The sequence below is a fragment of the Ascaphus truei genome, chromosome 2, assembly GCF_040206685.1.
Source record: "Ascaphus truei isolate aAscTru1 chromosome 2, aAscTru1.hap1, whole genome shotgun sequence".
Classification (NCBI taxonomy): Eukaryota; Metazoa; Chordata; class Amphibia; order Anura; family Ascaphidae; genus Ascaphus; species Ascaphus truei.
In genome coordinates this window covers 122,185,205-122,209,378 of record NC_134484.1, presented here as the reverse complement: position 1 = coordinate 122,209,378, position 24,174 = coordinate 122,185,205, and the positions used below count along the sequence as shown (strand labels likewise).

The 24,174-nt window shown below is 40.6% G+C and overlaps 1 protein-coding gene across 3 annotated transcripts in view; it reads left to right on the top strand.

The window, feature by feature from the left end:
* Positions 1 to 23,270, top strand: part of ASXL3 (ASXL transcriptional regulator 3) — a 175,883-nt gene extending 152,613 nt beyond the window's left edge. For 2 of the 3 annotated variants that reach the window (XM_075584627.1, XM_075584613.1), the window contains 5 exons: positions 2,086 to 2,249; positions 9,103 to 9,199; positions 10,551 to 10,656; positions 11,232 to 13,158; positions 14,860 to 23,270. In XM_075584627.1, coding sequence (XP_075440742.1) covers positions 2,086 to 2,249; positions 9,103 to 9,199; positions 10,551 to 10,656; positions 11,232 to 13,158; positions 14,860 to 18,429 — 5,864 coding nt within the window. In that variant the 3' untranslated portion in view covers positions 18,430 to 23,270. Of the gene's footprint in view, positions 1 to 2,085; positions 2,250 to 9,102; positions 9,200 to 9,809; positions 9,845 to 10,550; positions 10,657 to 11,231; positions 13,159 to 14,859 lie in introns of those variants that run through there. The other variant, XM_075584620.1, reaches the window with a different exon arrangement.
* Positions 23,271 to 24,174: the final 904 nt, after the last annotated feature.

The following is a 24,174-nucleotide window of genomic DNA, read 5'->3' as shown; positions in this document are numbered from 1 at the left end:
AAATTAATGTGTTCATTAAATAGTTTTTGAAGGTGGTTGTGATCTTGTGAATAAATAACTGAAAGCATTAGTTGAAGCAAGAAGGCATGTGTATTCAAAAATAGCTTTTGCATGGTGGGATGCATAACTGTATTTTTTTTTCCTGCTGCTTTTTATTTATTTTTTTCAACCAACGTATCTTGCAAATTGACCAATTAATTGATGTTTTTACGACATCACACCATTATCATGAAGAAGGTAATGTACTGTGTCACAAATTCATCTCAGCATGCAATTGCTGTGCGAGACAATTTATTGGGGAAAAAGGCATGTTTTATTTTGCAGCCGGAAAAGTTGAGCGTTCGTGACCCAACAGACCACATTTTCTTTGTCTAGAATGTCAGAATTTTATGTTCAACAAAAAGATAACTTTTTTTTTATGGTTACAGTAACTCGCCTCCTGTAGAAAAATATTGTTTTCTGCTGGAGCAATGCAGCCACAGTAATGCTCTACTACTTGCAACAAATTTAAAAAGGAGGGCATTACAGAAGAGCAATACAGCTCCCTGATAAATGACTTGGACCCAGAATCAATATGTTTTTCCTTAAAATGTTTTACTTATTGTTAATCATCTGTGTATGATCCGTTTGTGTTATATGCTGCAGTATATAATGTTTGCCCTTTTGAAAATCAGTCTCGTATTTGTGTACTTGGTATTGTAATGTTACCTGGATTGTGGGAATGGTTTGCTGTTCATTTTAATATTTTTTTTAAATCAAGTTTTATTAAATGTGTGCGTTCGTTTTGTGGGTGGGGGTGGGAAACACTACATCTAATAAGCATAACTACATTTTAACAAATATTTAAAGGTGCAATCCTTCACAACTGTCAAAAACATTTTGTAAAAATGTGACTTCTTAAAAGACAAACACTTGATAATGTAATGGTCTTCCATGAAGAAATGTAATCATTCTTAAAGCAATTGGCAGCCTTGATTAATTTTGACATTAAGCAAGTATTTCCTTTCGCCAGGGGCCTCTGATTGGGGACTGCTTGCTAGTCAACTGTCCCTCCTCTTTTCCCTCCCTGTTCTGGTGAGAGAGTCCGTAAAAATAAGGGAAGAATGAGAAATGTGGCTGTGCAAACTATTGTTGAGCACCGCACAAAAGGTAGTGGTTAAAGAAAAACTAATCCCCTGTCTCCCGAGTCGGTAGTGGCTAGAGGAAAAGGAATCCCCGTCTCAGTGGTTAGAGGAAAAGGAATCCCCCCCCTCCCGAGTCGGTAGTGGTTAGAGGAAAAGGAATCCCCCTTCCCGAGTCGGTAGTGGTTAGAGAAAAGGAATCCCCCTCTCCCGAGTCGGTAGTGGTTAGAGGAAAAGGAATCCCCCACCCTCCCGAGTCGGTAGTGGTTAGAGAAAAGGAATCCCCCCCTCCCGAGTCGGTAGTGGTTAGAGGAAAAGGAATCCCCCCTCCCGAGTCCGTAGTGGTTAGAGAAAAGGAATCCCCCCTCCCGAGTCGGTAGTGGTTAGAAGAAAAGGAATCTCCCCTCCCGAGTCGGTAGTGGTTAGAGAAAAGGAATCCCCCCTCCCGAGTCGGTAGTGGTTAGAGAAAAGGAATCTCCCCTCCCGAGTCGGTAGTGGTTAGAGGAAAAGGAATCCCCCCCTCCCGAGTCGGTTTACCATGTTTATAAAACTAACTACAGACATCGGTCACACAGATATCACCCCTTAAAACTGGTTACTAGCATGGGCTTATTTTGGCCTGTAGGAGTGACTGCACGTTTAAACAAAACAAAAAAGTAGTCACTGCCTTCTATCGCATTGCCATTACTTCTTCACCTACCGTCCCTGTGTAAGCCTCATAACATGCCCCTTAGATTGGAAATCTCTGGTGAAGGGATTTCCTTTCCTATTGTCTGTTTTTATGTTTGTTGCACTTATTGTATTATAATTCCCTGTTTTGTGTTTTTAAAGCACTGCATATGTTGTGACGCTATACTGTATAATTAAAATATGCATACCATCAAAGGAAAAATTGTAAAGACCGTGAATTATGTTAAAGATGAATAATTCAATAACGTAAATAACTGTTCTTTCCTTATCCCAGGGCATTTGAAATGGACCAAAGCGGAAGACATTGACATCGAAACACCAGGATCTATTTTAGTTAACACTAATCTGCGGGCTTTAATAAACAAGCATACATTCGCTTCCTTACCTCAGCATTTTCAGCAGTACCTCCTGCTTTTACTTCCAGAAGTAGACAGGCAGGTGAGTGCACTCAATTAAATGTTATGTTTAAAAATTGTTCTACATTCACTTTCTCCTTGCCCTGTATTTTCTTTTACTTTAAAACCATCTGAATCTGTAATACTTTGGAAACAATCTCAAACCATGAGAATGAGAAACAGGATAGAACTTGACTGCAATAAAGTTACCTTCCATTCTACCTCCACATTCCGATGTTCAGGGATGTTTTGTTCAGATGGGGTTCATAGCCCCTAAAGTACGTGTCATTGGCACAAAAATCTTGTGAGGTTCGCATCACAACAGCCACCAGCATGGCAGCCCTTGTGACGTTCATGGAACATCATGAGGGCACTCAAGGGGGTAAAGAGAAGGCGGTGGTGGTTGGAGGAGGTACTGTAGCAGGGCTCTGGAAACAAATTGAAAATAAGAGGAAAGGGCATTGCAAAAATGTTGAAGCTGTTGGTACTAAGTAATAAGGCAGTCCAGTGGTTTTTATGCTACAAATATCAACAGCAATTTGATGATAATGTTGTTAGTTTCCACATCAGTATATATTTTTAAAGCAATATATTTTTGGTCACCAATAGATTTGTCACAACGTAATCTCCTGATGATGTTGCTGCTTTTTCACTGGCTGCCAGAACAGGCCTATTCCCCTGTGGCTATATTTTTTCCAATGGGCAAGTAATTTTGCCCGGTGGAGACACCACCTGTATCTCGGGAACTGGGGATCTTTGGAGGTAGGCGACGATCCCTGCCAGTGCAGGTACCATAAAATTCACCAAAATGTGTTAGTTGTTGGCACATTGTCTCAAGTCTGGGTTTCCCACTTCAGATGCTACGGACTTAGACACTGATCCAATCCCCCATTTGCTGCTCTGCAATTTAACTCTATTGGCAAGTTACTAGCACTGCAGCTCTAAATAGGATAAATAAATCATCATAACAGTCCTTCCACAAGGTGTCATTAAATCTATACGAATTCAATGTAATTTCACCTTTTATTCCTTTTGTACCTCTCTATTCATTTTAATCCTAGCAGACATCACCCATGCTGCTATCTCAAGCTAATCTTTCCTTATAACTTATCCTCTACAAGAGGCTTGTCATTGTAAATTGTTCTGTAATGTACTCAACCTAAATGATCAGCAGTTTAAGCATAAGGATGTACATTAAAAAAGTCATTAATCTTCAGAAACGAAATAATAACTTGTTCAAAAATATTAAATTAGCGCAGTGTACAAATGATTGCTGTGATATGTGATGTTGTACAGGTTTAACAATGTGATCTATCAAGCCGGAAACCGCTCAATCTTTCATTTCACCAGAGAGGGAAACTGAAATGATGCACATAAATGAAAACAAAACAAAACACCATTTGATTCCACTTCTCTAGCAAAAACATTTTTGTTCATTATTTGAAAGTCCTAGTCCAAAATAGTCATCCATTTATTTTTCCCTACAAACTGCCTACAGTATACCTAAGACATTGCTTATCCTGACCACTGAAATATTCCACTGCTTTTCTGTTTTTGGGTAATTCTTCCAGTTTTTTGTTTTGTGGGTCTTCTTAAATTGGGATTAAAATGTGGTCACTGCAATTTCTAAACTGCCAATGCATTTAATTGTCAATGTATCAGTTAACTATGCGCTCATGCAACCAATAAATGTTGTATCATTTTACATTTGCTCTTGTGTTTATTCCGTTTAAGCTTTTGGTATATATTGTGAGATCACACTAAAAAAATTATAGAGAAGATGTTATGTGATGGAGCACTTTCACGTTATTGAACTGATGCAGATTGCAGAATTTTTGTATTTGCGTCACCCACTTGCAAGCTATGGAATCTTATTGACACTGAAGGGTACTACTGTATTTTTAGGAGTTCAGGTACTACCGGGGTGTTTTCCGAAATGTTTTATTTATTTTGGGGCACTGAAATTTTGCAATCTGTATTCAAAATAACTCTTCTAGTATTCGTTTAGTAGTTAAATGGCCAGTCCTGGAGTCTAATATCTGCTTTGTTTGCTCATTTGCCTGCTGATGGCAGGAAGATGCTTCTATTAATTTGTAAATGAGGGGCTTTTAAATACATGCATACTGTTTGTATAAAACTTTTGGTTCAAGATATGGATCTTACTCACTATCATCTTACTGTAATGAAGGAAGGGTTACAATTGTTTCTGCAGTAAATCTATTTTTTATTGCTTGCCTCTCCAAATAGTTCTTATATGGGGGGTAGGGGGCAGAAGAATGGTAAGGGGAGCAATAGTGGTTTTTACACCCCTATGTTAAGGTGTCTGAGTGTCCTTTTGTACACTGAAGGGTTTTATTTTTATATTTTTGGTCTCTTCTGTAAGAAAAGAAAAAAAAAATCATGTAAAAAATAGGTGGGATTGCTGCTTTAAGAATTAGAACCAGGGGGTCCTGTGAAGCTGAATTGCATTATTTCTAGCTCCAGGGAAGCCCTGGTAAGTATCTCTGGAAGGAGGGGGTTGGGGGAAATCCGCATTGCTAAAAATATAGCTCTGTTAACCTCCGGGGCTTCTTGTTAGAATTCTGTTTAAAAACAATAAAAGAAGGAGGGGAGGGAGAGAGGTGAGAGAGAGGGGGACTTCTTCAAGATGAATACAGAATTTGGTAGGGAAAAAAATAGAGCAGGGTTAAGAAGGATAAACATTCTGCTTTCAGTTGATCACTTTATCTTTGTTCACCAAACTGACACAGCTGAATTTAATTGGTAGTTACACACATCCCTCCTATTACAAGGCAACAAAATTGTTTGAATTGGTTCGGCACAGAGTGAAAGTTACAAGTCGCTCCGCTTCCCTGATGTTAACAATTGCTAAAAGGGAGAACAATAATAATTTACAGCCAGTGGTTATTTTGACGATAAGTGGCAATTTCAGTGTCTGCAGCACATGCAAGTGCTTCCTCCTTCATTACGCTATAGGGCATGCAGTGTTACGCGGGAAAATGTTGCATTATTATTGCCTTTCCCACTGCTCATAATTCACACATTATCATTTTTATATGGACCACGTATGTGTGTATATATGTATGTGTGTGTAATATATATATATATATATATATATATATATATATATATCATAGTTACCAGTCCGTGAACTAATAAAGGAAACAGCATACAGCAAGGGGTAGTCCAAAAAAAGATGTATTCAAAACATACTGTTACACAGATGCCAACGTTTCGGTCCCACAGAGAGACCTTCCTCAAGGCCGTGCAACCACCAACTGTGAGTGACCCACCTATATACCCCACCCTAAGTGCACATAAATCACATACAACCAATCACCAGCACCCAATCTATGCAATAATGCACCTCACCTGGCGATTTCCAGCTCCAACCAATGTGCTGCAATTAATCTGTCTAGGGCACTCCCCCAACACAAGGGATTCAATGAACTACTCAGAACGGGCCGTTCTGACGTCACCATCCAGCGACCCATGCTGTCAGGCGCAATGCAGGCCCCACTGCGCACGCGCGAACAAGGCTGCTACAGTGGGGCTTGCATTGCGCCTGACAGCATGGGTCGCTGGATGGTGACGTCAGAACGGCCCGTTCTGAGTAGTTCATTGAATCCGCTGTGTTGGGGGAGTGACCTAGACACATTAATTGCAGCACATTGGTTGGAGCTGGAGATCGCCAGGTGAGGTGCATTATTGCATAGATTGGGTGCTGGTGATTGGTTGTATGTGATTTATGTGCACTTAGGGTGGGGTATATAGGTGGGTCACTCACAGTTGGTGCTTGCACGGCCCTGAGGAAGGTCTCTTTGTGGGACCGAAACGTTGGCATCTGTGTAACAGTATGTTTTGAATACATCTTTTTTTGGACTACCCCTTGCTGTATGCTGTCTCCTTTATTAGTTCACGGACTGGTAACTATGCTGTTTATCTCTATGGGACTAGCATCTGCCTATGCTTTGTATTAGTGTGCTGACTGGCTCTATCTATTATATATATATATATATATATATATATATATATACATACATACATACATACATACATACATACATACATACATACATACATACATACATACATACAGTGGTTGACAAATCACCAAAAAATCTACTCGCCACACAAAAAAATCTACTCGCCACCTAGTACCAAACGTGTGCTGCTTGGGCCAATATTTACTCGCCCGGGGGTGAAATCCACTCGCCCGGGGCGAGCAAATGTATAGGTTTGTCGAACACTGTAGGTATGTGTGTGTATATATATACATATATATATATATATATAGCGGAGAAACATACAGGGGGAGTGGAGAGGAGGGACACGGAAATTGTAAGCAACCCACCCCCCCTCCTGTTCACTGTCCCCTCCTCCTGTCCACTGTGTCCCCCCCTCCCGTCCACTGTGTCCCCCCCTCCCGTCCACTGTGTCCCCCCCTCCTCTCCACTGTCCCTCCCCCCCTCCTGTCCACTGTCCCTCCCCCCCTCGGCAACGCCGGGTCTCTCAGCTAGTATATATATATATATATATATATATATATATATATATATATATATATATATATATATATATATATATATATATATACACAGTGGTTGATAAATCACCAAAAAATCTACTCGCCACACAAAAAAATCTACTCGCCACCTAGTACCAAACGTGTGCTGCTTGGGCCAATATTTACTCGCCCGGGGGTGAAATCCACTCGCCCGGGGCGAGCAAATGTATAGGTTTGTCGAACACTGTAGGTATGTGTGTGTATATATATATACACACACATACCTACAGTGTTCGACAAACCTATACATTTGCTCGCCCCGGGCGAGTGGATTTCACCCCCGGGCGAGTAAATATTGGCCCAAGCAGCACACGTTTGGTACTAGGTGGCGAGTAGATTTTTTTTGTGTGGCGAGTAGATTTTTTGGTGATTTATCAACCACTGTGTATATATATATATATATATATATATATATATATATATATATGTATATATATATATATATATATATATATATATATATATATATATATATATATATATATATATATATATATATATATATATATATATATATATATATATATATATATATATATATATATATACTAGCTGAGAGACCCGGCGTTGCCGAGGGGGGGAGGGACAGTGGACAGGAGGGGGGGAGGGACAGTGGAGAGGAGGGGGGGACACAGTGGACGGGAGGGGGGGACACAGTGGACGGGAGGGGGGGACACAGTGGACAGGAGGAGGGGACAGTGAACAGGAGGGGGGGTGGGTTGCTTACAATTTCCGTGTCCCTCCTCTCCACTCCCCCTGTATGTTTCTCCGCTCCCCCCTCTCTCTCCGCTCCTGCCTCTCTCTCCGCTCCTGCTCCCCCACCCCCCATGCGTAGCTCCGGTCCCCACCCTAGAGTGCCTGACACACACAGTGACACACACACAGTGTAACACACACACACACAGTGTCCCACACACACACACACACAGTGTCACACACACACGTCACCTCTCCTTCCGTCCGCCGCCATCTTACTCCGCGAGGGAGGAAGGGGGTCCTTCCGGGCGCCGCCATCTTAGGCGCCGCGTGTCCACTGCCTGTCGGAGCATCGGGGGGGAGGTGAGGGGAGCACCGGGGGAAGGTGAGGGGAGCACCGGGGGGGAGGTGAGGGGAGCACCGGGGGGGAGGTAAGCGGAGCACCGGGGGGGAGGTGAGCGGAGCACCGGGGGGGGAGGTGAGCGGAGCACCGGGGGGGAGGTGAGCGGAGCACCGGGGGGGAGGTGAGCGGAGCACCGGGGGGGAGAGGTGAGCGGAGCACCGGGGGGGAGAGCTGAGCGGAGCTCCGGGGGGGAGAGGTGAGCGGAGCACCGGGGGGGAGAGCTGAGCGGAGCTCCGGGGGGGAGAGCTGAGCGGAGCACCGGGGGGGGAGCTGACATGGGGAGAGGAGGAGAGCGCGAGGGCGCACGGCACGTGCTTGAGAGCCGTGGGGGGTGTCCCGGGCGCTCGCTCCGCTCCCCCGCTGACTGTAGCGGCGCCGGGGGGGGGGGTGAAAGCGCGGGAAACAGGGAGACACGGGGAATGTTGGTTCTGTGTGGTGTGATCTCCGGAGGAGCTGCGGCCACGTGCGGTGTCCGTTGGTGATGTGAGGATCACACAGCGCTGCTGCCTCGGGGGCGGGGGGTGCGGTGTCCGTTGGAGAGGTGAGGATGAGACAGTGCGGTGAGGTGAAGGGGAGGTGTGTTGGCAGTGTAGGCCGTAAGAGGAGGTGTGAGCGTGCGGTGTGTGTGGTGTTGTGTGATGGTGTGGAATGTTGCAGTGCTGAAAGCAATAAGACTGTGTACCTGATTGTGCAGTTCTGTCGTGGTAGCAGGCGGTCAGGGTTTTCTGGGTTGAGAGCAGTGAGGGTTAGGTGCAAATCTCTCAGAGCAGTGAGGGTTAGGTGCTGGCAAGCGTTCCCAAAGCTGTGAGTGAGTGGTGGGAGAGTGTGTCAGTGGTGTAGGTCAGTGAGGGGTGGGACAGTGTGGCAGTGGTGTTGGCCGCAGACCAATGAGAGTTGTGTGGGGGCGGACCGCAGACCAATGAGAGGTGTGCGGGGGCGGGCATGGCCTGAGGCGGAGTGACAGGCCAAAGGTGCAATCAGATTGTCCGTAGGGACACAGGAAGATGCAGACAGGCATACAGTGCTTTCACTAATATATAATAAGATATAGCCTCTCTTCCACCAAATAGGTATTGTTTATGCATTCTTGTAAAACTGTGACTTGGTTTTGTATTTCCTTTTGGGCCTGGGCAGCGGGACTCTTCTGCAGCGCGAGCGTGATATTTGGGAAGAGCTGAAGGAAGGGATATGTAAATGTAGTAATATTTTCTTATACTGTTGTTCTTTTAGATGGGAAGTGATGGGGCTTTACGCCTTAGTAATTCTGCTCTGAATAATGAGTTCTTTGCCTATGCGTCGCAAGGTTGGAAACAGCGGTTGTCAGAAGGTAAATATGAATAATTTTTAAAATGCTGGGGAAATAAAGATTTCCTTTACATGTAGCACGGCCTGCACACGCGTGTAATTGTTAATGTTTCAGATCTGTGCTTTAAGATTGTCCAAGTTAAATCTACAAATATAAATGTTGGTATCTGCAACCTCACAGAGGTTCCCAGAGTGCTTACTTTTCTAAATACGGGGTTCTTTATTGTTCTTATGCCTTATTGCTTAAATAGCACGTGGTCCAAAAGAAAACTTTGTAAAATAAACTCATATTTGTGCCCTTTTATTTAGATATAAAAGTTTTTTTTGTGTATATAAAAAAATGATTTGCGTTGTATACACCCCAAGCATGTTCTAAACTTTTTCACTGTATTTACATATTCTGTCCTTGATCTGCTGTTCTTTGCCTTTATTACCATGAATAAATCATTCTGCATGGTCTATATAAAAAAAAATGTAATCTTTGTCGGCCTTTGGTTTTCCAAATAAGTATAATGATGCCGTCCCTTCCCCATTTTAGTTGCTCTTCTTCAGATCATTTCTACTGTGTCTTGCCAGCAGTTCTAAACCTCATAACCTTTGTTTTTTGTGCATGTTCGCTCACTGGATCTTAGGCTGTCAAACAAAAAAAGACATTCTTTCCCCATTTGTGAGTACTTGATCCACTATGCTTTACCCATCTCCTCTCCCTGTGCTGGAAGACTATAGACTCCAGTATCAACAACAACCCTTTTGTCTCTTGTTTTTAGGTTGACCCATATAGCCTTGTCCCTTGTGCTTTTGTAGCTTTTATGTGGTCTTTCACATGAATAGTGACTTCCCCCATCCTTCCCACTCTGCTCGTTCTGACGTTTAGTTTGCAATGACTATCTCCAATCATGATTTTCATTGAACTATCAATCTGAAATAACCACAATGGTTAACCCTCGTCATTAATACTGCTAATTGCTGGCCTTTTCTTTTTAAGTCAACAATCGTTTATGCATGCATTTTCCTAATTCTGTTGCTACAAATGTTTTTCCCCATATTTTAATTTCAACCCCTTTGTATTTTTCTCTTCTCTTGCTAGTTGTTGTACTGGAAACCTAGAAATGTTCACTCCTATTAGCTATTGCCTACTTGCAGGTGTGGCATGTACATTTGTCCTGTCTTCTCCTCTGCAAGTTTAAACACTTGTTAGGAGACATTTACATTGGGATCTCTAGTTCCCCTCCAAGGTGGATACAATCCATCTCTTTTACCTATATCCGTCACACTATTTTGTTAAACCCTGTGTTGAAAAGTACATTAAAAAAAATACAGGTTGAAATAGAACAAGTTAGTGTTCAATTTTGGCTTTGTGTTTGTTTTTGCAGGAGAATTCACTCCAGAAATGCAAATGCGCATCAGACAAGAAATTGAAAAAGAAAAGAAAACAGAAGTTTGGAAAGAGAGATTCTTTGAAAGATTTTACGGAGAAAAGTAAGCTACACAGTTTAAAGCAACACTTCCTTTCGTCTTTCTTTTTATGTTTACTTGAGTTGTGTCCCAGCCTGCGCTTTTTTTTAAATAAATATATATAATACACATTTTGCTTTAAATCTGTAGAGGAATAGCTAGGTTTGTTTTCCTCCAGACACTTGTAATGCACTACAATGTAGTGACTACAGCAACCAATGTTTTCAGTACTAGAAGAGTTTGCATAGAGAAAAAAAAATACTTAATCTTTGAGGAGCACCCTTTTTATTTTTGAGATGATTTTCATTGAGTTTTCAATAATACAACAGATAACCTGTAGATGTAATTTTATGCATAGGGCGGCCTTAGAATAATAAGTAGACAAAACATACATGACAATTAAGGGACATTAACAGCAAATAATTGTACAGTTATAATAACTAATAATTGTACAGCTGATGGGCACTATTAAGTACTTTATGTTGTAAAATATTGGAAGCCACTTAAACGCTGAATGAGTGAAGGCAAATCGGTGAATTGGTTTTTAAAAATGAATGAGTAGTGACGTTTGTTTATTCTTGGTGTTCTACTTACTATAGGTCGGGAATGTCCAAAGAAGAATCTCTACAACTAACTTCGGAACAAAATAGCAGTGAAGATGAAAGCAGCTCATTAGATACCTCTTTGAATTTGCCTGGCCCTTCTGCACAGTTTGAAAAGAGTAAGAAGAACAGCAATGAAATACCCCCAGTGTTGGAAAAGGGTTTGCTAGGGGAACCCCTCTGTAATATGGAGCAAGTTACTTCCAAGGACCTCACCGGCGAAACAGGTTTGGAAGACCTATTAATATCTGAAGAATCAGTAATTCAGGAGGAGATTGCTGAGGAAGTAGAGACCACCATTTGTGAATGCCAGGAAGAGCACCACAAGACTGAGCTTGAGTTGTCTGAGGAGGTGGCAACTCAGAACACTAAGAATGAGGAAAAGGAATTGCCTGTTGAAAACTTAGAGTCCTGCGTTGTGATGGAAGATATGTTGCCTTCTGTGGATATTAACGAAGAAGAAAAATCAGATGTTCTTGAAGGTGACATGCCTGAGAAAGTCAGTAAGTTGAATGAATGCACATCTCCTTCTTCTATTTCCTCTGAAAATTCCCACAGTGAACCAATTAAAGAAGATTCAACACCTCTGCAGGAGCTAAATGACCCAGAAGAGAATGATGTCTCATCTGCTCCTGTGGACTCTGTGTGCATTGAGGAAGCTACTGCTTTGGAGATGGAGCTGATAAGTGAACCTGATGAACCGTTCTCTGAAACTGCGTGTGTTTCCGAGACTTCATTTTCATCGGAGAGCCTAGAGGAAGCATGTACTAGCATTGCATCGCCAGGAGGTGACACACAATCTGCATCAGAGGAGCCCTATACCCCCGCATCTGTTGAAGCTGCTTTTCTATCCGAAGTATCCAGCTTTGAAAACAATGAATCAGAAAGTCAGCAAAAGCCCATTGATGAAAGCCCACCCACGTCTCTATCTTCAGATGTTTCTTCAATATCCACATCACCTGTGATGTCAGAAGCATCTCCTTCCTCAAGCCACCCTCTTACATCAGAAGCATCTCCAGTGTCCAATTTACCTTTAACTTCTGAAGCATCTCCAATGTCAGATGTACCTTTAATGTCCGAAACCTCCTCAGTGTCTTCTCTAGCTCTGGCGTCTGAAATATGTCTTGCAACAAATGTACCTCCAACCTCGGAAGCATCTTCAGTTTATAGTCCACCTACAAATGATCATCTCATGCTACAGCAAGAAATATCACCCACATCATCAGATGACTCACAATCCCCTTCCAAGGATGAGACAGATGGTTTCTCAGAAGCATCCCAAGTGGAGAATGTTGGGGTTGAACAGGAAAAGACTCAATGTGTTCCCGAAAATATAAAATATCTTCCAGTACCCCTTAATTCTGAAACGTCCCTTTCAGATGATGTGCTAAGTCACAAGCCGTGTAAATCTGAAATAGACCATGAGAAACCATATGAAGAAATTGTGCCAGAAATATCATCGCCAGACACTATAACCATAAAGAACAATTCAGCTCATTATCGAATGATTGAAAAAAAATATTTGTCTCCCTCACATGAGGGATCTGAAGGGACATTTTGTAAGAACAATGAATCACTTCAGACCAATTGTCATGATAAAGCATATTCCACCACAGTAGAAATGTCTGGGTTCTTTGAATCCTCCAGAAGTAAGCCCCATAAACAGCAAGGGAGTTCTCAAAATCGTAATGAAAGTTCTCATTCCAAGTCATTTGAGCATGGTAAGCAGACAGAGCCAGCAAGGACTGAAAGTCGTGAGCCTGAAATTACAAAAAGAAAAACTGTAGAACAGCACAATTATGGAATATTCAAAGAGAAAAGAGCAAGAATAGAAGATGATCTCCCTACTAGAGTATCTTCACTCTCAAATCTGTCTGAGAAAGAACATCCACCCAGGGAAGAACCCAGAGTTCCACCTCTGAAGGTATGGGGACGTGAACAAATGATACAATATTGGTATAGATTGTAATGGAGTAAGTTCTTCACACAATGCCAAATGCAATCTAGATGACATTTTGTTTTCTATTTTTTTTTTCTTATTAACATAAGTTGCAGCAGATGCAATTTCTAATTAGGAAAATATTATTAGGAATCTACATTACATGCATCACAAACAAGAATAAGCCTAGCTAATTCAACAGTTGTGTAATAAGGTAGCCAAGAATAAAACGTATGCCTCCAAAATTTGATATTTTTACATCTGAAACGTATTGACATTTTTTTTTTTTTATAGGTACTACTGTAAGAGAGAGCATTTTGTCTCTGGGCTGACATAGCTATTATACTGTGTATTGTTGTTGGTTTTTTTTTTTTCAAACAACTTATAACTTTTGTTCGTTGAATCGTGGTGGTTTTTAGTAGTATAAAACAGGAAACAAAGAAGTCCAGAGCAACATCCAATGTGACAAAAATACACAGTGAAATACCTATATAACTCTTGAAAAAGGGTCATTTAGTTAACCCTTTGGTCAAAGCGTATAAGCCTGCGAGCCACTTATAAGGCATGACCAGTTCGCAGGTCCTAACACTAACTGGTTAAAATCCTTATTTACCTCTATAATTAGAGGCAGGATGGTCCTGGCATTGAACCTGTCACAACCAGCTGCATGAAAAGCATTTTTTGGGGTGGTTTCTGAGAGCTTCCTGGGTATCTGTGTTTTTAGTAATAGCCTGGATGAATGTGTTCATAGTGCAAGGCTTTGGCAACTCCAGTCCTCAAGGGACACCAACAGGTCAGGTTTTAGGCTATTCCTGCTTCAGCTCACGTGGCTCAAACAGTGGTTCAGTCTTTGTTGAGCCACCTGTGCTGAAGCAGGGATATCCTGAAAACCTGACAGTTGGTGGCACTGGAGGACTAGTGTTGCGCACCCCTTGGGATAGGAAGATGGGTAGATTTTAACCTGTGTAAAATGTCAGATCTTATGGGGAAGTTGAACCGATAATGTTGCATCTTTTCTGTGCATAACACTTTGCAAAAACATTTTTTTTTTCCTCTCAAAAATAAATACCTTAACATTTGTAAATATAAAATATGCACTGTGTATGTGTAAGGTACAAGGTCAGGCAGACCTTGCAACTTCAAAGAAAGCCATGAGCATTCATTATAGAGGGCCACGTTAATAATATTCTCTCTCTAATTTAAGGCAGAGCCATTTCCTGAATCCCTGGTGCTTTTTATTAAATAATATCAGAACTGGGTATATTTCTGAGCATATAATATCTCCAATTAGGGAGTGTAAAGGTACTCTCTTTGCATCCTCTAATAAAATATGAGATGGATTTATATAGGTAAGTGTGTAACTTTACATGTGCCAGTGGAATAATGTGGCATTATACCGACTTCGAAACGCCAATTTGATAATGTCCCTGCTCTCCCATTGAAAATGAATGAGAACAAGGCAAGGGGATTCTGGGAGAGAAAATTGCAGCAGTAGAGTCTTCGTGGTGGTGGTGATTCTTACGCAATTTTTGTTCAGTCCAGAAAGATTAAAATCTGCAGAATTTGTCTTTACAATTTTACAGGTGTAAAAATAAGGACCTGACGTGTACAAACTGTGTGAGTGTGTGTGTGTGTTATAAATATTACGTTTAATAATGCTTTTTTATTTATGGCTTCTTGTCCTAGATCCAGCTTTCAAAAATTGGACCACCTTTTATCATCAAAAGCCAACCAGCTCCGAAGCTCGATTCAAAGGTTTCCTCCAGCACCTCCGTCAGTGGAGGAAGGAATACTGGAGCTAGAACCCTTGCCGATATCAAGGCAAGGGCACAACAAGCCAGGGCGCAGAGAGAGGCTGCAGCTGCTGCGGCTGTGGCTGCTGCTGCAAGTATAGTGTCTGGAGGTGTTGGAAGTCCCTGTGAAGGCAGCAAAACAAGAACACTGGCACACATCAAGGAACAAACCAAGGCTAAGCTTTTTGCCAAGCATCAGGCAAGAGTCAATATACCACAGACCAGTAAAGATGGGAAAATCTGCTCCAAAGAAGATACTCCGGCATTCGACATGCCATCGTCTTCTGATGCAAAGATAGAAGGTTCCACCGGTGTTATCATCATCAATCCAAACTGCAAATCTCCTAGCAACAAGTCCACCCTTCATCGCGAGCTGATCTCTACATTACAGAAATCGCTCAGTACTGCAGCGTTATCAGAAACAGATTCTGATGCATCTGTGCACAGCTCTAATGAAAATATTAATGTGCCACATTCCAGTGACAAAGCTGTTACATCTACCTCCACTGAAGATGACAGTGTGCCAGTGCATGTAAATGAAAACATTGGTCCAATGTCTGTCTGCACCACTGCCGATGCTCCCTTTGCAAATCCACTTGATAAATCTTCAGTTCTTATGTCTATCGACAGTGAAAATACTATAACATCTGCATGTAACATAAATATGCTAAAATCCATCAAGGAGATGGACATTCAATGCAAAGCTCTTGTACCAAAATGTACTGATAACACTAGCAGCCCAGCCTCTGTAATAAATTCCATTCTATCCAACTCGGTGGAGGAAAAAAGAATGCCAGTATCCATCAATAATGTTAATACAGTCACCAATCCGTACACCACTGTGCCAACTTCATCCATTGGGAGTAGTTTGCCAAACCCTCATCCTAGTAGCTGTTTGCTGAATTCCCTAAATTCCTCAGTGGGTAAAAGCAACAGATTCCCTGACAGTTTAGCTGGGGGTGAAGAAGAAAGCACTGTAAAAATCTGCACTTCTGTTAGGACAATGTCAAACCATGGGGAAGCAATTATAGATGCTCTTGTGAGGCCTCCAGTTCCACTGTTTGCCAACAACAGGAGGACTATGAATTCTGATTACAACCATGCCAAAATACATGCTGATAATTTAGATAAAACCTCTTGTAGTAAATTGACAGATTTGCATGGTAAATCGCGCTCTATGGGTTTGTCACAGACTACAACAAACAGATCTATCCCATGCAAAGTGATTGTTGATCACTGTACAACTCTAAATTCCACGTTCCCATTTACTGCTGAAAATGCAGAAAATTGTATGGAGCCACAGAACAGGCCTGGGAAGACAGTACCTGCCATACAAAATAAAGCATGTCCTCAAGTCTCTGTCATAAGCAGACAAGAGAACTTCGTAAGTGAGGGCACTGAGCACATTTCCAATTCAAACATTGCTGCTAGATTATCAAGAGATGACCGAAACAAGCAAGCAGCTTGTACCAGCCTTTTGGAAACCCCTTACATGCAACAAGAGAAATTAAGTGAATCTGTTGCTTGCCAACAAAACTTTACTGAGCAGTTACGGTGCCCTTCTTCCTTAAAATGTGGTAGTATCTCAAATACTCAGTACATTTCTAACAATAGAATTTGCTGGGGTGATAAAGAGCAAATGAATACTGATAAAGCGGTGGATAACCATCTAACTACAAACAAGCATATGGAATACATGAAGGAAGACATTTTAGGAAATGTCAAGAGTGAACCTGGGAGTTATCCACAAATGTCGACGCTCCCCTCTAGGAGTCCTGTGACGAGCATTAGTGTTCCTATAAAATCAGAAACAAGAGAATCTGGCAAGTGCTTTGGAATGGACACAGAAGATTTTACAAGGCACAATACTCCTTCCCATGCTGCTGACTTGGCCACAAGTGTGCAGGCCTCAAATTCATCTGTTAATGTTCCCAGAGAGGATCCCTTGTTATTGGTCACAGAAACCTTGAAAAGGGTTACAAATGCGACAAATTCCAGTTGCCGTCTTTCATCAGTTGAGGCGAATAATCCTCTAGTAACGCAATTGCTGCAAGGCAACTTGCCATTGGAAAAAGTGCTGCCACAACCCCGATTAGGAGCAAAGTTAGAAATTAGTAGGCTACCTCTGCAGACTACCTCTGTGTTTAAAACATCTGCATCTGAGAGAATTATTGCAGACAATTCTTCCTGCTCTCCCACTCCAGATGGCAAGGGGTATCCGGTGGGAAACATGCACCCTTTACAAGTGAGGAAACGAGAAAACCATCCTAAAAAAAGGATGGCTAGGACTATAGGTGAACATGCTCAAATAAAATGTGAGTCTGTAAAGCTCTCAATGGACACAGATGCTAACATGTCTTCTTGCATGATGGGTTCTAACATGAATTCACTAGGCCAAGGACAGGCATTTAAGCAGGAGTGGATGAGCAAACATTCAGTTCAGGCCAGAATTGCCCACAGCCCAGAGATCAAACAACAAAAGAGGCCACTCCCTTCTTGCAGCTTCCAGCAAAGCATATTTAATGTTGACAAAAATGGCAGCTATCACCCAGAAGCTAGTACCTCACATAGGCAGCATTTTTACCAAATGTCCATGGCTCAGAGAGGTTCAGGTGCTCCTGTGTTTTTGCCACAAGGTTCTGTGAAGGCACAGCCTGGCAGTAATGCGTTTGCTTTTAACAGGCACCCTGAACAGAAGGTTTTGGGAGAAACGAATGTACCATCTCATCCTCTTCGAATGGGGAATGCTTATTCACCAAACATTCACATTAAGGAAGGTGATGACCTAAGCAATGCCTCACAGACTCTGCAACATAAATTTTTAGTACATCCTTCCATATCTAATCCAGAAGTCCCTTCTGATCAAAAGCAACCAGCAGTTACTATGGAAACCACTAAAAGACTAGGTTGGCCTCAGCCTGTAAGCATATGTAGCAATATAAAGTCTGAGCCCATCTCTTTTGAGGACGGTTTAAACAACAGCTGTGAACTGACCATGAAACAAGCTTCCTACGAACAGAACGAAGTAAAAGAACAGTTGAAAGCATTTGCCTTGAAAAATGCTGATTTTTCTTCCTACTTACTTTCTGAGCCACAAAAGCCTTTCACCCAGTTAGCTGCACAGAAAATACAAACACAGCAGCTGCTGCCACAGCAGCAGCAGCAATGTGTGAGCTATCCAGCAATTCACTTTGGTAGCACAAGCTTCAAAAGGGCAGCCTCTGCCATTGAAAAATCTATTGGAATTTTAGGGAGCAACTCTAAGTCTGCATCTGGACTAAGCAGTCAGAACACTCCAATCCCTGTCCAGAAATTCAATGACAGCAGCAGTGCAGATGAACTGGAACTGAAATGCTCTTGCAGGCTGAAAGCCATGATTGTGTGCAAAGGCTGTGGAGCCTTTTGTCATGATGACTGCATAGGCCCTTCAAAATTGTGTGTAGCGTGTTTAGTTGTACGGTAGAAATTGAATAGAGGATGAAGCGCCCCTTACACCTTACAGCCAAAATGGCTACGCCAAGAGCAGTAACATTTTTATTTTTCCCCATCTTTTTTTTTTTTTTTTTTGTATGTATGTTTGTTGTAATAGAACATTTTCAGTGTTAAATCATCTGTTTCATGACAATGTCTAGAGGAGAAAAATGTTTCAACGAGATAAATTGTTCTCAGTGTTTTGTCACTCTATTAACTTATTCAAATCTCAATTCTACACACCTTCACTCAGTTTGTAAGTAAAGAAGACCCTACTGTACATGTACATATCCTTAACACAAATAGCTTTTATAAAAGGCCTTGTGCCATGCCATTGTGAATTCAGGTCGTAATGCGGCTTTGGTATTTCTGTAAACTGGCTTGTAAACATTTTTTTTTTTTTCCTAATCAATCTTAACTTGTCTTTTCCTTGACTGATAATGTATGATGATCGCCCAGCCGATGGAAAGAATATGTGAGATTCTTACTTACCGAGATATTTGCTCACGCCCACGTTAGGCATTATATGGTGAGATTTTAATTAAGCCAGCTGTTCTGTCTACTTCCCACAGAGAGTTTGTTTTGTAAATGTGGTGGATTAACAAACGCTGCCTCTAGAATCTTCACAATATTAATCGGGATTGAGCAAATAAACATTGCTTAATATTAGTCTCTGTCTTCTCATTGCTTCAAATGTAGAAGTGTCTTTTCAGTCGCTTAGCAATGGTAGATATGGTCACATTCAGACTGGGGAACTGCACAGCAGGAAATAAAAGGCCATGTTTTTTTTGGCGACAGGAAGTGAGCATTTAAAGGGGTTGTCTATTGAAGGGAGTCTTATAAGTTAATTGCAGTCTTCAGGTAGTGGCCAATAATGCACTGAAATCTGTGATCCTCACAGTAGGGTTTTTTTGTACCTAGAAACCATAACCTTTTGGTGATTTGGAGTAGGGGCGTCTAAAAGATACATTTGTCTAAGTAACTAAACATCAGTATTTATCCTGTGCTGTATTTATGTGTATAGTGATATTTCAGAGGTTTGAAAGGGTAGATGTGCTATTTTCATTAGGAAACCACCAACTGAAATCCAAAATGTTTGGATCTATGTAATTTCCATAAAACATTTTTTGTTATCAACTCTGACCCACTGGGCTTAACAATGCTACACAAAAGGCACTGTGATATAGAATTTGTTATACGATCTTGACCAATCGTGCACAGTTCATTGTTGGCAGAATTTGGAAATGTTACATGCCTCTTCAACATTAAAAAGGCTCATTTTGTTACAACAAAATGTTTTGGAAGTGGTGTATTGACGATAAAAAAATCTGAGTCATTGCAATACACTAGCTTATTTTAGATCATCAATTATGGTAACAATGTTGGACAAAATAGGATGGGATTCAAACTCGGATCGAAATATAAAAAGTTCTGAGACCATGGGTGGGAGGAGCTCAGTGTGTTTACTTTGCTGACTATCTTCATTTTAAGGAAGATTGGCTTCAATTTAGGATGATTTTGAAGAATCCTTTTTGTGATCAAATACTTGGGAAAGAAAAACACACACCTTTGCAAACAGCACTGCCAGTGAATATAGTTTCCAAACTGTAATAGCATTGAGTTAACCTCTGTGTATAGCAACTGTACAAGATGATACTAGAATGAACAAAAGTGTAAGGAAAGATTGAGCAGGTTTGTGTACTCTGTAAAATCATGTAAATGATTCTTTTAAAATGCCGCTTTGGTCACGGAGGCCTTGATTCCACATTTTGGGGGCTATGTATAAAGAGTTGTGTTTTCAAAATGAAATGAAAGCGTGTATTGCGTCTGAAATGCCTTTGCTTACCTGAAAAAAAGACATGATCTAATGTCAAGAATGATGTACTTACATTGGGCGCACGTTTTCTTATCCTTTGTATGATGTGCGTCATGCTCATACATAGGAATGCATTAAGAAGTGTTTGCGTCTACTTGCATGTCTTGTGCGCCATAAATACAGCAAAAGTCTCCAACTTGGTGTAAAAGACAAATGGCAAGAAAAAGTTGATGGGCAATGTCGACACATTTTATGGCACATAAGTGTCTCATACTTGAATTTTTTTTTTAATATATATTATTGTTTGCATATGAGCCACCGACATCATCCAAACGTCGCCCCTAACTCTACCCCCTTTTCCCGTGGTGAAAAAAGTAGCCGCTTGTGCAGCACATACATCAATTGGCGTACCAAGACGCACTAATTTGTTACTCTGCTGCGTGTCAATTTTATGACACAATTGCTTTTATTGACGCCTTTTACATAGGCCCCTTTTTGTTTTTTTGGAGGCTCGTAACTATCTTCTTACATGTTCGTCGGTATACAGTTGCCACTTTGCTGTTGCATGAAAGAAAAAGTTTACAAGACAGATAACAATAGATAGAAAGACCGATCATCAGTACATATTCACATTACAGAAGGCCTAAATAAACCAGTAGAAGTGCCATGAGAGTGGAAAGCTTAGTTGAACTTCTATAAAATGAACAGCACTTTATGCATTTGTAGTGCAATGGTGACATCATGTGGTCATGTTGACTTCTGATGTACACTCCCTGAGGATGATAACTTTTGCACAGATTTTAACCATTTCATTAGTTTACCCCCTCTAGTTTTTATAAATTGAATAGTTTGCTGCACAATAATGAGTTCTACCATATCAAAATGCTTTCGATGCCCAGGGCAGTAAAACAACCAAACACTAAACTCTGGTGTACATTTTATACTGTATTTTACAGCCTGCAAATCAATTTACAAGCTGTGACATGGACAATATATGCCCTTATGTTATTATGTACTACAATGTAGAACTCTAACAATGTTACACCTAGTCTTTGTAGAACGAAAAATATAGTCCGAGTTCCAAGATGAGTTTCATTTGGGTTGACGGCGTAATTTTCTCTTGCAGCAATGTTGGGCATTGATACCATGAAAGATCTCATAATACATTCTAGTTAACGCCCTGTATTTTCTGCTCATCAGGTAATCTGTCAGAGCAAGGGCCCTAATAAGCATGAAGGACCTCCCCCTCCTGTTGTTTTCAGACACATAGGCTCATGCAATTCCTTTCCTTTTTTTTTTTTTTTTTTTTACTAAAACACAGCACTTTTTGTTTGCAGTGCAGATTTCTCTGACTGTGTTTGTTTTTTCTTTGAAGTACAGTAGTTGTTGCAATTTAAGCATCCTTGACTCAGTCCTCCAGTCCTACTATTTTATTTCTCATACACGGCTGTCATTATAACTTATGTGTGAAGAGTTCTTTTTTTTGTTTCAGTTCGCTTAATTCTTAACCTCAAAAATGTTTAGTGTGTATAGCAATTGTTTTCATTTATATGATCTTTTGTCTCTATTTATTGACCGATAGAATGATATGGAGTGCAAGTCATCGATAATGAGCATTCAAAGGAAAGGGAAGTAATCTGTGTGTGGATTTCCATCAAAGGGTCACATTTTATGGACTAACATTTGTGGTGCTTTAGAATGAAAGTCCGAGGCTGCGTTCACATAGTAGAGGCCTCTTAAAAACATGTACACAGTGTAAAAACGGATTAATTTTATTGTGGATGTTACATTTGCTGTGAACTGTCGGCAATGTGTCCGTCTTCAAAATACATCAGGGTTATGACAAATAGCCATTCTATATGATTTACACAAAGAACACAATATCTTTATTTCTGTTGAACCCATTAGTGGAAAGTTTCGAAATCAAATCAAGCAATTATGTTGCCTGCCATCATGATTTCACAATGCAAAACCCGACAAAGGAGCATTTGTTTTCTAATGTAAAGGCAGCTGCTTCTTTATGACATATTTGGCTATGTATTATATTTGATGGTTATTGTGTAATTTAGTTGATAGAATAACATTGCTGTACTGTTAATAAGTGTTCTAAAAAGTACTTCACTTTTTATGCCATACGTTGTTTTTGTACTGCTGTAAAATATTTTCTTCACACGAAAAAAAAAACTGATACGCATTTTTCAACACAGGGTTTTTAACTTTTTTGTTTTTGTTTTTTGTTATTTTGTCGGTAATTCTGAATGTTTACATGTTTTGATATTAATGCCTCTTTACAACAAGTATTCGCCTACAGCAACACATGCATAGTTATTAATATATGGGGTGTTAGGTTATTGTTTCTAACACCTTGCTGGAAGTCCGCACATCGTATTGCTGGGCAATACATTATTGGCCCTCTCCAGCAGCAAACGTGTAACCTTTTTAGTTTAGAGAGCAGCTTAAGCTACAGATACTTCTCTTGTCATACTGGATCTATGATGCAATTAAATCCTGTTAAGCCTTATTGTTGTACCAGTCAAAAGTGAAGGGATTGAGCAGCATCAGCACACAGATATGTAAGTAGCAAAATCACTCCTTCATTTTTCTACCAAAGAAATGGTTCTTCTCGCACTACAAACTCATTAGTGTTTTCATTTGATCAGAAGAGGGAGCGGTTGATTTTCTTTGGCAAACCCCCTGCTTCAGACTTGGCTTTACGTTCGCATTGCTACCTGACTATAATGTGACTAAGTACCGCAACCAGTTTGTTACAATAATAATACACATGACAGTATTTTATTTAGAATTCAGGGATCATGCTTTCTTTTAACGGTGCTTTGTTGTAATTATTTTTTTGTCTAATGGTTTTCAAACATGTTGCCTACAAAAATGACTGCTCGCAAATGCTATAACTTAAATACATGTCTCATGTTTTCTCCTTTTATCCTCCTCCTCCATCAAGACAAAAAATGGGCTTCTATATAAAATATTCAGAAGAAAATAAAGAAATTAAAATATTATTTGTTCTCTTGTTGTTCTTCGTTTGCAGTCAAGTTAGATGTAGATATATTTGTATAAATATGCATAAAAAATAAAGCATTGGTAAAATGAAACAATGTGATGCTTCACGTTCTGGCAGGACTTTGATAATATGCCTGAATTTGGAATTCCATTCTTTAAAGCTTTACTTTAAAGTTTACTCTGCAGAATTGCAAGTTATCTGAAGAGACTGTTGTCATGTGTTTTATTGGAGTTACCATCATCACCATTCAGGTCAGTCTGGGACTGGTGTTTTGATAGTACATTCATCTGGGACTGGTGTTTCGGTAGTACATTCATCTGGGATTGGGTTTTTGGTACTACATTCACCGGGGACTGGGTTTTTGGTAGTCCATTAATCTGAGACTGTTATTTTTGTGCCAGGGGGATTTTGCCTTTTGTAGTCTGTATTTCCAAGTTTTGAGAAGAACTTGTTTTCGTTCCCTAGACTGCCATCTCTTTTAAAGACTGTTTTCACTCCTTATTGAGACTAGTGTCACATATTGTATTATTCACATTGAATAGCTGATATAATCATTTTCATCACGGTGTATTAATTATATACAGTTGTGTGAAAAAGAAAGTACACCCTCTTTGAATTCTATGGTTTTACATATCAGGACATAATAACAATCTGTTCCTTAGCGGGTCTTACAATTAGGTAAATACAACCTCAGATGAACAACAACACATGACATATTACACCGTGTCATGATTTATTTAACAAAAATAAAGCCAAAATGGAGAAGTCATGTGTGAAAAACCTAAGTATACCTTATGATTCAATAGATTGTAGCATCACCGTTAGTAGCAACTTGAAGTAATCGTTTTCTTTATGACTTTATCAGTCTCTCACATCGTTGTGGAGGAATTTTGGCCCACTCT